We start from the raw sequence: 13,689 nt of genomic DNA on the forward strand, positions 1-13,689 counted from the left end.
AGTAATTACTTTCATTATTTTGTGAGTTGTTTAGAAAACTTACTTTACTCAAGTGAATTATTCAAAATTTATGACAAATTTTCCTCTCTAAGTTTCATTCCAAAGTCCAAAAGCCATTTGCTAGCAATCTACCATATATTTTATAAAAGAATTTAAGCAGATTTCTTATTTCTTCAGGTGAAGTTTACTTATAACAATAATTAAATCTTCGTAGCAAGACTGATATAATAACTTGAAAAAAAAGACCAATAATCTATTATAACCGGCTAAATTGACATGATGGTATAACTTATATTTATATAAATATATTAAGTTATTGCACCAATCCAATGACTTAAAATTGGAAAATAGGTGTTTACCTTAATTATATTTTGGTTTTAGTTATTAAAGGGGAAGAGTATTTTGGAAGGAAGATATATATTCAATGAGTACAATACAAGTTATGTCAAAACAATAAAGGCATGTAATATATTCATGTAAGGTAGTGGTCAGATGCTACGTATCAATCTAGTAAATATTTCGATATCGAATCGAGAAAATAATATTATCTCTAATACAAAGTATTTTATTATATAAGTGAGACTTTTTAACGTGATTATAAATCTATCGAACCCAGAAATGAGTATCTAATACTCCCTCCGTCCCTATTTAGTTGTCCATATTTCCTCTTTTAGTTGTCCATTTTGACAAATCAAGAAAGGACAATAATTTTTTTCCTATTATACCCTTATTTAAAGTGAAAAGTTGTCATAAATAAAGTAAATAAACTTATGAACTTTCCAGTATTGATTAGTTATCTTGAGTGAATTTATTTTGGAAGTAAATTGTACTATAAGGGTAAAATTGTAACTTCACTATGCTAATTGTTGTTGTCTTAATCTGTGTGTCATTTTTAAAGTGGACAACTAAATATGGACGGAGGGAGTAGATACTAAAAACAAAAAAAGTCATGTAATTTTGGATGCATCATTAGTTAATTTGTTACCGTTTATCTTATCTTTTTTTGTAGGCAGATGTCCAAAAATCAAATCATCATCGATAAGTCAAATAAAAATAGTGTTACTAGATTATTGGTATTATAAGGTTATTGGGTTAATAATGTGGGAGTGATTTAGATTAGAATTTTATAATTATGGATTATCTTTTAGAGAATATATTATGTTATTTTTATTTCAAATAATATTAACATAACCGATAATTCACTCGTAAAGCATGAATTATATTATAGAGTTGCAGAGGATGATTTTACAATTCAAATATGTGTTAGCATAATTATAATTCGATCGATTTTAACTCGAATCAATTAATATCTTATTGATTTAATTAGTGATTAATATGTAATAATTGTCAAGTTTAAAAATTCAATCCGCTCAATAAACTTCACGCGCTAGAGAGCATGTCCATAGCACTCGCTTTCCTTATTGGTGCAAAAACGTCAATCAATCATATCCAAGTAATATGATTGGTGCGTGACATGCAGTTGCTCATTAGTGGAGAAGTCAACCTTTTTGGGTTTAAAAAGAACAAAGTGAAATGTCAAAAATAACGGCCGTTAACACCGCCAATAATTACGCGCGAACGTCTACGTTAAGGTTACGGCGTACACGTATATAATATAAAAATACGCGTACTCGACTATTCGCGATAGTGAATAATGATTTTTGAAGCTCATTTAAGAATGATTTTTTTAAAATTCCGGTCGAGTATGCATACCCGTCAACCTGCGAAACTTAATCGAGTTGGATTGAATCGATCTATATTAATAACTGTACTGATCAGCAGATAACTTCTTAAAAAGATTTCGCAATTTCATAAAGTTGTTAAGTTTGAATGTTATGAGAAAAACATAAGTCAAATAACGGAATAGAAAGATCGACACTTTTTTTCTTTTTAATTTGTTTATAATGTGATACATAAATAATAAAAGTATTAATTCTAGATGTTTTTTTCCCTTTGTTTAAAAATGAATCTTATTTAGTTTACTATATTAAGTAACTCCATAAATCTAACCTATTAAGGTATATATTTGTGACCGAAAATTCTAAGGATATTTTATATCATTATACACATTTTCGTTTTAGAATAATTATTTTTTAACTAAGACATGGAGTATAAATTAAAAATGAATGGAGTATGATATATTTTGTATTAAATTGACTTTGAATGAACTTAAAAAAAAAAACCATCCAAGAAGATTTTATATATCCGATCAAAATTACTTAAGAAAATATATGTTACTTATTATTGTTGTTATGTAATAAAGGAACAATATAAGTTGTGAATCCAACTAAATCTAATAATTTAAGTACATATCTTACATATAATATATCAAAATTATTTGTTTCACCCTCAAACTATTGTCAGCCTTAAAAATACTATTTTACTTAACTAATTGAACTTAAATATATCCCCCCCCCACAATCTTGTAATAAGAATGAAATACACTTATAATTTGTATTAGGACGAATATAAGTTTAGTTAGTCAAGTAGAAAAGTGTTTTTAAGACTATCGACAGTTTAGGGATGAAACTTATAATTTGTATCAAGTTGAGAGGCGTTTCCAATACTTCTCTATTTCTATATTTAATAATAATTTAATTCTAATTTTTTAATTTTTTTTATCGTTAATAAAATAATTTATACTCATACAAATTCTATAACTTCACGTCAAGTCAAACTATATCAATAAATTTCAAATTTTGAATCCGCTTGAAATTCGAAAGCGGTGAGAAACGTATGGGACCCGTGTGAAAATGAGAAAGAGAAATATGTGTGTAGATTGACTGATTGGTTTTAATAAAAAGTTAAAAAAGAAAGGTACAGCTAGCAATGAGTAAGAGGCTCACCTCACCTACTTGCACCTTCTTCTTCATCATTTTATAAACTCATACTAATAGTAAACTCTTTTTTCATTTTCTCTATTATTCTTTCTCTTCAAAGGTACATCAATTTTTTTTCTATTTTTATTTTTATTGTTGTTGTTTGTTGTACTGTTGAGTGTCTTTGTGAGTGTGAGTGTGAGTGTTCGAGTCAGTTTGCGTGTAGTTTTTGTTGATTCTCATCAATACATATATCGTGTTAATTACTTGAGTGTGGTGTCCTTTGGTCGTGTTTGGTGTCCGAATCAGTTTGCGTGCATTTAAATTCATTATTTGATAAGGTGAAGTATACACTCTTACTTTTTTTTGGTTCAAGTAAATTGCAGTTTTGTAATTTGGGGAGGAATATAAATTGAAGTTTGTATTTGAAGAATACAAATTGGAGTTTTTGAATTTTGGCTATGAAAAATGATATTTGAAAATTGTAGTTTTGTAATTTGGGGAGGAATATAAATTGGAGTTATTTTTGAATTTTTGTGAATTATTGGAAAGGAGAAAAAGGTGAAAACAGCAAAAACTTGAGAATTTCGGAATTTTTCGAAATTTTATGGCTAAACATGATTTCTGGAGTCTATGAGTGTTATTTTTAGAGTTATGGTATTCGGGTCAATTTTCACGCAATTTGAGTTACTTTTTAGTTGCAATAAATGTTAGTGTTCGAGTCAATTTGCTCGCAATTTTATTACTGTTTAGTTGTTGGCTTCTGTAGTTCTCTAAATGAAGTTTTGCTTTTTAGTCTTCAATTGCATTGTATTGATGTTTTTCTGACATTTTTTGCTTGATATTTCAGGGTAAAAAGCTATTTACTTGAGTGAAATTTTGACAAATTTGGAGAATTTGACATCTTTTTTCTGCATTTCTCAAGAGGTATGCTTTTGAATTATTGCATTTGTGTTTTCACATATTTTTTTCGATTTATTCAAATTACTAAAGTGTGACAATCACGTGTTCTAGCTGCGGAATCAGTCCTTTTTGGATTCGGTGTGAACGTGGGATGCTTTGATTTTTGAATTATAGCATTTGTGTTTTCACATATTTTTTTCAAGTATTATTCAAATTACTAAAGTGTGATGATGACGGGTTTGAGCTGCTGAACCAGTCATTCAGGTCTCTTTTTGGATCCTGTGTGAATACGGGATACTTTGATTGTTCAAATTACTAAACCTGTCGGTTCAACCATAAAATGTTTGTGGCCCCATCTGTTTTCTCAAATTTATTTTACTTTTTTTTTTTTTCTGATTGACAAGAATCTAAAAAGAATTTCAACTTTTTCTGCTAAAATGGGCCATAAAAACCCCTTTGTGCTGGCAAGCATCATTATGACAACATAGCTCCAGCTTGAAGATTATGTTGGGAGGTGGTGGTGGGGTGGCCCACACCCTTCACCTCATGATTACGCATATATGTACACACTTTTTCTGTTTCAATTTATGCGACGGTGTTTGACTGAACAGTAGACACGGAGTTTGAGTTTATTTAACAAAGAGAATGATTTTTTGAAATTTATGGTATTAAACATCAACATGATGTAATGTGGCTATAAAGATGTGCTAATAATTCTTTTGAAATTGACTAATAAGGAAACAATGCCACATAAGATGGAACAGAGAGAGAGCGTGTATGTGTATATTCATTCTGTTACGTTTTTGGGAGAGTCGAGGATATTCTCTTTTTGACCATGATTTTCTAAGATATTTTGAAGTTTATGGTATTAAACATCGAAATGACGTTATGTTGCTATAAAAATGTGCTATTAATTCTTATGAGACAGACTAATAAGGAAACAACGCCACATAAAATGGAACAGAGGGAGAGTGTGCACGTGTGTATGTATATTATGTTGCATTTTTAGGAGAGTCAAGGATATTCTTTTTTTGACCACGATTTTCTATGATATTTTGAATTATTAATTATTGAGACTTATAGTACTTCTTGTATTGTTTCTAAATATGTAAATTTTATTTCTTTAAAACTTCGAAGATTCTGTATCCAAATTCACATAGAAAATTAGGTAGTTTGATGCTCTCTCTGTGTATGTATATATATTCAAGTTTCGTCTTTGTTGCATTGAAATGTAGATGAATTCTCTATCTGTACATTCATAATTCATTGTATTGTTTTTGATATTTTACAGGTAAAAAGTTTAGTTTAGTAGAAAAAGAGAATATTTAGCATGGGTTCGGATTTCGTGGATGAGATAGATTGTAGCAGCTTCTTTGACCACATGGAAGATTTGATTGAGTTTTCCCCAGAGAATGAGTGTGGTGGCCTTGACGCTGTTGATTGTAAGGATTTTCCAAGCATTTGGAACGATCCGTTGCCTGATTCCGACCCTCTTTTCTCCGGCAGTTACAGCAATTCAGCTTCAGACTTCTCGGCAGAGCTCTCAGTTCCGGTGAGTACAGTCTGCAGCAACTAAACTTCACTGTGATTTTCTTAAATTTGCATCATCATGATTTTGGGATTTTTCGGATATTAATGTGGTAGTAATCAGAATGACGAAAATTATGCATTATAATTGTAAGTAATTGTCGTGGGATATGTTGTATTCGAATGTCTTTATTGTGTGATTGGTTGGTATCTTTTTTAAGTATTTGACTACGAAAACAACCTCTCTGCATCCATGAGGCAGGGGTAAGGTCTGCGTACTTGTTGGTTGTCGGTGTCAACTTTTAAAAGTGATTTTTTTTAATGATGGTGGTGTCCGGCCATGTCACGTCATCTTAAAAGCATGGTAAGGTAGGTAGGATTTTAAATTTTCTGTTCAAAAACTTGTTTCAGGTATACAGTCAGTTCAATCATTTGGGAGATTTTAGAATTTGATAAAATTGTCCACACATTCTACTGATAACAATTTGTTGATAAGTTTTTAACTGAAATTTCACTTTCAAATTCAATCTGTATGATGTAAGAGCATTTACTATTAGGTGGGGTAAAGGGGTGCCAGCCATATTTAAAGTCACTTAAAACCTTCGTTGGATCGTTGCACCCGTGTTGGATCCACTAACACTGAATAACTTTTGGATGATTCGACACCCACTCGGGTGGATACTTTGTTTCTCCATTTAATGCCCATAAGGATGTTGTCCTCCATGGTAGGTAAAATCATACAAATTTTGCTTCCTTCCATTTCCACTTGTATTGGTTGACATTTTGACTTTTGAGGGTCCGTCATAATAAATGAGGAGGTACTAATTTGCAATAGCTTAAGCCACACATTGAACTAACATTCTCTTGTGGGATTACACTGGGTATGTTGTTGTTATCAATTGTGTGTTGTTTAGAACTATGTTACTTGGACCCTTCGGAAATGCTGCTCCACCCATGTTAGATCCTCCAACAATGCATTTTTTTTGTAAGATATGACATGGTGCAGCAACATTTTTGGATGATTCGAGCAAAACATATGTTTTGCTTAATTTTGTGATGTTTGTGTTTGTCCATATATAACTTTATATAAACTCTAATCATATGATTCTCTCTTCTGTTTTTGTAGTATGAGGATATCGTTCAACTCGAGTGGCTTTCAACGTTCGTGGAGGATTCCTTCTCTTGTGAGGGTTTGACACTGGGAAAAGAACATTGTTCTGTCAAAAAGGAGTCCTTTGATAGCAAATTCCTGACCTCAAGTCCTGTTTCTGTACTTGAGAGCAGCAGCAGCAGCAGCTCATCCACATCAAGCTCGGGACCGGGGAAAACACTTCCTCCTCTTAGTCCATGCCCCCGTGGTCCACAACGTGCTCGGACTAAACGTTCTCGTCCTACAACTTTTAATCCCCGGCCAGTAAATCACCTCATGTTTCCAACATCAGTAATTCCCCAGCAATTTGTTGCCCCTGGAGTTAACTCATTGGACTCTGAGAATTTCGCCGAGTCTCCCATGAAGAAGAAAAAGAAAATCAAGTTGTCAGTTCCTCTAGCTCCAATCGAGACTAATCAGGATAACTACCAGCCCGCGCCACAAGCAGTTGGGAAATGCTTGCATTGCGAGATAACAAAGACGCCTCAATGGAGAGCTGGTCCAATGGGACCAAAAACCCTCTGTAACGCCTGTGGTGTTCGCTACAAGAAAGGCAGGCTCTACCCTGAGTACCGTCCTGCTGCAAGTCCCACATTCGTTCCATCCTTGCACTCCAACTCTCACAAGAAGGTTCTGGAAATGAGAAACAACGTTTTCCCCGAGGAGGATACAGATTACAAGCAGGCCAAGCCTAGACAAGCCCGCCCCCTTATCATTGGCCAAGCTGAAAACAACACCACAGCTAGTACTACTCCAACCGCGCAATCAGATCTCAACCCTGAGTAACAAAATCATCATAGGAGCAGACAGAGCAGACACCAGTTTTTCCTAGTCCTCATTTTTTTCAGGTCTTTAGTGTTATTTGCTTACTGTTTTTTCATTGCTTTGTTCATTGGTTCTTTGTACAAAGATGTAGGTGTGGGGGGTGGGGGTATAGTAAAGAAGTAGATGACATATTTTAGTTGGTAGCTAGAGTTAAGAGATAAAAATGGAGTCAGGCTAGGCAGCTGTAGTGTTATTTAAGACTAGATTTGGAGTCTTTATAAGTGTTAGTGATCTTTTTGTTAAACTTGTGGCCTTCCTTTTTTTCTCATCTTTTTGATGGGGAATTCTTTTTGCAGTTACTATGATTGTTTTTTACAATATTCTATTCTTGAATGAGTAATGGTTTCAAGTAAGTCTTTCCCTCCCAACAACTTTTGGTTCTTTTGGTCCTGCGGATCATTTTCTTCTGTTCAAATTGTAAGTGTATATAAGAGATCATCTCCTCGAGATGAAGTTTTTTATTTGGAGTAGGAGATATGTGACACAAAAATACTTGAGTAAATTTTCATAAACACCCTTATAATCTTGGATAATATGACATGGTTGTAACACCCCGACTTTTTAAAATGTCTAAATTAACTCGTATATTCGTGGAAAGACAAGGAGGGTGAGTAATAAATTAAGAATGATGTGGTATGTCCTATTTTAAGTGTTCAGGTGTTGCATCTCAAGTTAGGTAAGTGGCAAAATAAAAGTTGGCGGAAGTTATCGTAATTTCCTTCTTAAAGATTTCTCTGAAATTTGGGTCAAATGTCTTGGAGGTTTTCTCCCAATCTATAAAGAGTTATGGGGCCCACAAACTCTTGAATCGAAGGTCTACGAGTCTAGTTTCCAACGCATCAAACCGTTCATTCATACGACTTCAGAATAGAGAGATATTCGCATTTTCGTGGGACTGCGCAAGCAGGCGCGTGAGGTGGGGCCCTAGGTCGGTGGAAAGTGTATATATCTTCTTCTTCGCGTTTTTTCTTCATTTTTAAGCTAATTATACAGAGAAAACATAGAAACCCATTTTTAGGATCAAGTAAAATATCGATTTTCTCGACGTAAGTTCTTGACGAAAGTTGTTCTACGCGTTGGGCTCATCATCGTGGTATAATTTGTTTTATCGATTGCGTAGCATATCACATTTTAATGTTGGGACAGCAGGGGTTTGAATATATTTAAAGGTTTTGAGGTGAATTACGAAGCTAAGATCGAGTATCGAGGGAGTTACGAGTTAAAGTCTTTAGGCGACGTGAATTTAGCGAAAAAGGTATGTTAAGGCTATTCTCTTCCTATGGCATGTTCCTCAAAGCTTAGGAGCAATGTAATTGAAATGTTATCGTTGTATACTTGTAGCCATCATTGTTGATTGTTGGTTGCTCTAGTGCGTATAATCCTCTCTTATCGGGATTCTTATTCAGTAGTAACATTCGTATGTTGGACATGACTTAGAGGCTAATTGTATAAGTTGCCTATAACTAAATTGCTCACTTTTAGCTGTTGGATTGTTATTGTTGCCTTTGGGCTATTGTTGTTAACTGCAGGAATGTGATCTATGCCTAGCAGGGTTATGTTCTGCCTACAGGGCTGTATGGATGCCTAAAAGGGCTATGAGTTGCCTACGGGCTATATTGATGCCTAGAAGGGCTATGAGTTGCCTACGGGGCTATATTGATGCCTAGAAGGGTTATGAGTTGCCTACGGGGCTATATTGATGCCTAGAAGGGTTATGAGTTGCCTACAGGGATATATATTGAAGCCTAAGAAGGTTATGTACTCCCTACATGGCCATGATGTTGCCTAAGAGGGCTATGAGATGTCTATAAGCTATGTTGATGCCTAAGAGGGCTATGTGACTGCCTGCGGGGCTAGGAGACTACCGATAGGGGTATACAGGCTGATTGGCACCTTCCGGGCTTATGGGGGCCTGAGTAGGTGGTCTTGTGTGCTGTTTGTACCTACCGAGCTTATGGGGGCTTGGTTAGGTTGTTGTTTTATTATTTTTGATAAATTTAGATTTAGAAGCAGGTCAGTATAATTATCTTATCCTTAATTTATTTATCAGATTATTCCAGTATATCAGGATACCTCATCATAGTCTATTGCCTTTCATACTCTGTACATTATTTTGTACTGACGCCCCATTGCCTTGGGGCGCTGCATTCATGCATGCAGGTCCTGACAGACGACCGAGTAGACCTCCTTATCAGCAGGATTGACTTTTATCCGGTTGGTCAGCCCCTTTCCTCCGGAGCTGCCAGAGTTGGGAGGTTTGTTAACTTTTGTTGTATATATTCTCATGGGTAGGCTGGGGCCCTGTCCCACCAATCTTTACTACTCTTAGAGGCTTGCAGACTAGTGTGTGGGGTTTATAGCTACGTTATGGCCATGCTGGCCTATGTTGTTGGTTTGCTGAAGCTTGTGAGCTGTTTGATGTATTGTACTGATATTTACCTATTTTTAGTTTTGGTATAGATATCATGGTGGCCTCGACGGCCCAATCAGGACTTCTGTGCTAGTTGGATATTTCTTTATATAAACTCTTGGGAGTAGCTGGTTCTTTTGTAGATTTGTTGACAGGGGCCTTGCCGGCCGAGGGCTTAGTTTTAAGCCGAGATATACTTGTTTGTTTTCTTAATTGCATGTGACTGCCATGCGCTAATAGCAAATGGTTCAGCAGGGTCGGCTCGGGCCTGAGTTTTGGCTTTAGGAGTCAGTTGCGCCCTTTGAGTTTGGGGCGTGACAATGGTATATATAAGAAATTTAGTAGTAGTATTTTGTTTTGAGTTATTGGTAAAAAAATATATATCTTAACTACAATTTTCTTCGTGAGTTTCATGTCTTAACAATTTATTGTTTTTCTTATTTTCCTAAATTATTGATGGTCATGAAGTTCGAATTTGTGAATTTGATTACTTTTCGTGTATATTATTATTATTATTACATGCTGTTTTTTGAATTGAAATTTGGTGCATCCATAAAAAACATATTGGTGGTAATCAATACTCACCATATTCGCCAGGACAAATGACTTTTCTTTAGTCATTTCAAGATTGTGAAACTCGACTAATGAATTTGATAGTTTTTTTATGTACTTGTTGATATTCTTGAATACTGACAATTGACTTGTTTGACTTGAAATTTGATGTGTACATCGAAAATTTAATTTATGGTTATACATACCATATTTGCTATAAACTAATGTTGTTCATTTAGTAATTTCATGATCGTGAAACTCAAATTATTAATTTGATTACTTTTCATGTGTATTAATACATGCCAATTTTCTTAAATATTGTTGACAAATTTTGTTTGGCCTAAAATATGGTGTGTCCATAAAAATGTCATGTGATCAATATCACCATGTTTGACATAAATAACCTCGTTCATTTAGTAATTTTGTTGTCATAAAATCCAAACCCATGAATTTGATCATTCATCGTTTGTATTAGTATGTGTATTTTTTTCTAAATATTGTGGACAAACTCTGTTTGGACTTAAACTTTGGTGTGTCTATCAAAAATATCGTGGTGATCAATACTAACCATGTTTGTCTTTTTGATCATTTATCATTTGTATTAGTGTGTGTGATTTTTTCTAAATATTGTGGACAAGCTCTATCTGGGCTTAAACTTTTGGTTGTTTATCAAAAATGTCGTGGTGATCAATACTAACCATGTTTGCCAAGACAAACTTTGTTCATTTAGTCATTTCATGGTCATGAATTAGATTACTTTTTGTGTTTATTAATATATGCTGATTTTTCTAGATATTGTTGACTGACTGTGTTTGCCTTGTAATTTGGTGTGTCCATTGAAAATGTCCATGTGATCAAATACTCATCATTTTCCATGATTAACAGCGTCCATTTAGTTATTTCATGGTCATCAAACCTGAATATATGAAGTTGATTGCTTTTTCGTGTGTATTTGTACATATGGTTTTTTGAATATTACTGATCAATAATGTTTGGCTTACTATATTCACCACGACTAACGACATTCATTTAGTCATTTCATGGTCATAAAATTTGAATTCATGAATTGATTACTTATCATGTGTAATTGTACGTGTTTATTTTCTTGAATAATGTTTTCAGACTTTGTTTGGCCTGAAATTTGGTGTATTTGATGAAAATATCTTGGTGATCAATACTAACCATGTTAGCCATGGCAAACATCATTCATTTAGTCATTTACAACCATGAAACTCGAATTTATAAATTTAATTACTTTTTGTGTGTATTAGTTCATATTGATTTTTCTAAATATTGTTGGTCAACTCTGTTTGACCTAAAATTTGGCGTGTCTATAAAAATGACATAATTTTCTAGGTAAAGGGGGCAGGATCTCTAGTTTTTTTCTGAAATCAAAACAAAAAATATACCCCATATTTTCCATGACTTTCAACGTATATTTAGTCATTTCATTGTCATGGATCACGAATTCATGAATTTGAATACTTTTTTGTGTGTATACTACATGCTGATATTTTTGAATATTATTGACTTACTTTGTTTGTTCTGAAAGTTGTGTCCATCTAAAATGTTCTGGTGATCAATATTTACCATTTTTTCTATGACTTTCATTTAGTCATTTGATGGTCATGAAATCCAAATTCATAAATTTGATTAATCTTCGTGTGTATTAGTAAGTGTTGATTTTCCTAAATATTAACAGAAATTGTTTGGCTTGAAATTGGTGTATCCGTCAAAAATGTTTTGGTGGTTAATACTCACCATGTTTGCCATGACAAACGTCGTTCATTTAGTCATTTTATCGTCATATAACTCAAATTCCTCAATTTGATTATTTTTCGTATATATTAGTACATGTCGATTTTCCTGAATATTGTTAATAGACTCTGATTGACTTAAAATTTGATATGGCCATCGAGAATGTCCTAATGATCAATACTCAGCCATATTTGTCATAAATAACATCATTCATTTAGTCACTTTATGATTACGGAACCAAATTCATAAATTTGATTACTCTTCATGTGTATTAATACACTAGTCCTGGACACGTGCTTTGCACGTGAGTCTTGTGAAATGTATGAATTACTGTCAAAATCACATTATTTTAATCAGTATCACAAGCTATTCAAAAAATAATAATTTAAAATAGATGAACAATCAATGTATTCAAACAACTTCTTTATTGTATGTCAAATGATTAGGCATTTGATGAACCTACAAAATTTAGTTTGGTAACTAAAATAATGAGTTACATTTTTATGTTATTAGGTCCAAACATATGATATATTCTTATGTGCAAAAATGAATAACTAAAATGATTAATGGTTCTCATTTAAATGCACAATAAGAAAATTTCTACATATACCTTAAATTGATATCTATACTTCAAGTACAACACCCATACAATTCTAAATGCTTCATGGAAGAAAAATTCTATAATGGAGAAAGAAAGCAAGAACGAAGTTGAGGATATTGCAAAGAAAGTCTTCATGCCCTGAAAAGAAAACTTTGTTATTGTTAAAGATAACATATCAACATAAGACTGTTCATTGTTTAATACTACACATGTATTAAATCTACTCTCTTTTTTTCCGCTGCTATTTTTTCTTCTTGATTATCAATTTTCAGCATTTTTTTGGTTATCCTCGCTTGCAACTTCTAACTATCTTATCTTCTCATGTTGAATTATGCAATTTCCTTAATTCGATTTCCAAATGTGAGCTTCCATCTTTGTAAGTTGGTTCTTAAATAGCATTAGAAAATGACCTTTAAATACAAATTTTAATTCTGAAATTGATTTCTACATTAAAGTGATGAATGACTTTCCAGTTCATAACTTTTCAAATTCTTCCATTATGAGATCTATGATTACGATTAAAAGCAATATAAATGTACTCATTTAACAAGAAAATGATAATTTAATTATTAAAGGGCTTAAGGACTTCAAATTCTACCATTATGTAATTAAAATATTTATATTTAATCAAATTTTAATTTAGTAGAGGTGCAAAATGGTAATTCAACTTTTCACTTTGGAGCTTCCCACTTATGTATATGATGTTAATTTTTCTGAATATTGTTGACTTATTATTCCATTTGGCTTGAAACTTGGTATATCCATAAAAAATGTTTGTGTTATCAATACTTACTATGTTTGTCATAAAACCCGAATTCATGAATTTGATTACCTTTCGTGTGTATAATTTAGGTCAATTTGGCATCAAGGAGTGTTTTAATACAAAGAGAGTGACAATTGAGATATGAAACTCACAAAAAGGTAATAGTTCAGGTAGGTCACAATAAAACAATGAATATTGAGGTTTGAAGCTCTGCAAAAAAAGTGATCATACTATTCATTTAAAGGATTTGAAACAAAGAATGATTAGTACAGCTAGTTACTCCACATGAAACCTTGAATTTCATTAAACCTGCTATTCAACAGCTTTGTCAAAACACAACCAGAAAGCTAAAAGTAAGTTAGAAATGAAAATCATAGACAC

At 33.1% G+C, this 13,689-nt stretch overlaps 1 protein-coding gene across 1 annotated transcript; it reads left to right on the top strand.

The window, feature by feature from the left end:
- Positions 1–3,667: 3,667 nt before the first annotated feature.
- Positions 3,668–7,329, top strand: LOC125818594 (GATA transcription factor 8-like). The gene is made up of 3 exons (XM_049498091.1): positions 3,668–3,746; positions 5,014–5,274; positions 6,376–7,329. Exons 2-3 carry the CDS (start codon positions 5,053–5,055, stop codon positions 7,183–7,185), a joined length of 1,032 nt encoding a protein of 343 aa, XP_049354048.1. The 5' UTR covers positions 3,668–3,746; positions 5,014–5,052; the 3' UTR covers positions 7,186–7,329.
- Positions 7,330–13,689: the final 6,360 nt, after the last annotated feature.

This window comes from Solanum verrucosum, unplaced genomic scaffold (assembly GCF_900185275.1).
Source record: "Solanum verrucosum unplaced genomic scaffold, falcon-dt-bn FXZP01000252.1, whole genome shotgun sequence".
NCBI lineage: Eukaryota > Viridiplantae > Streptophyta > Magnoliopsida > Solanales > Solanaceae > Solanum > Solanum verrucosum.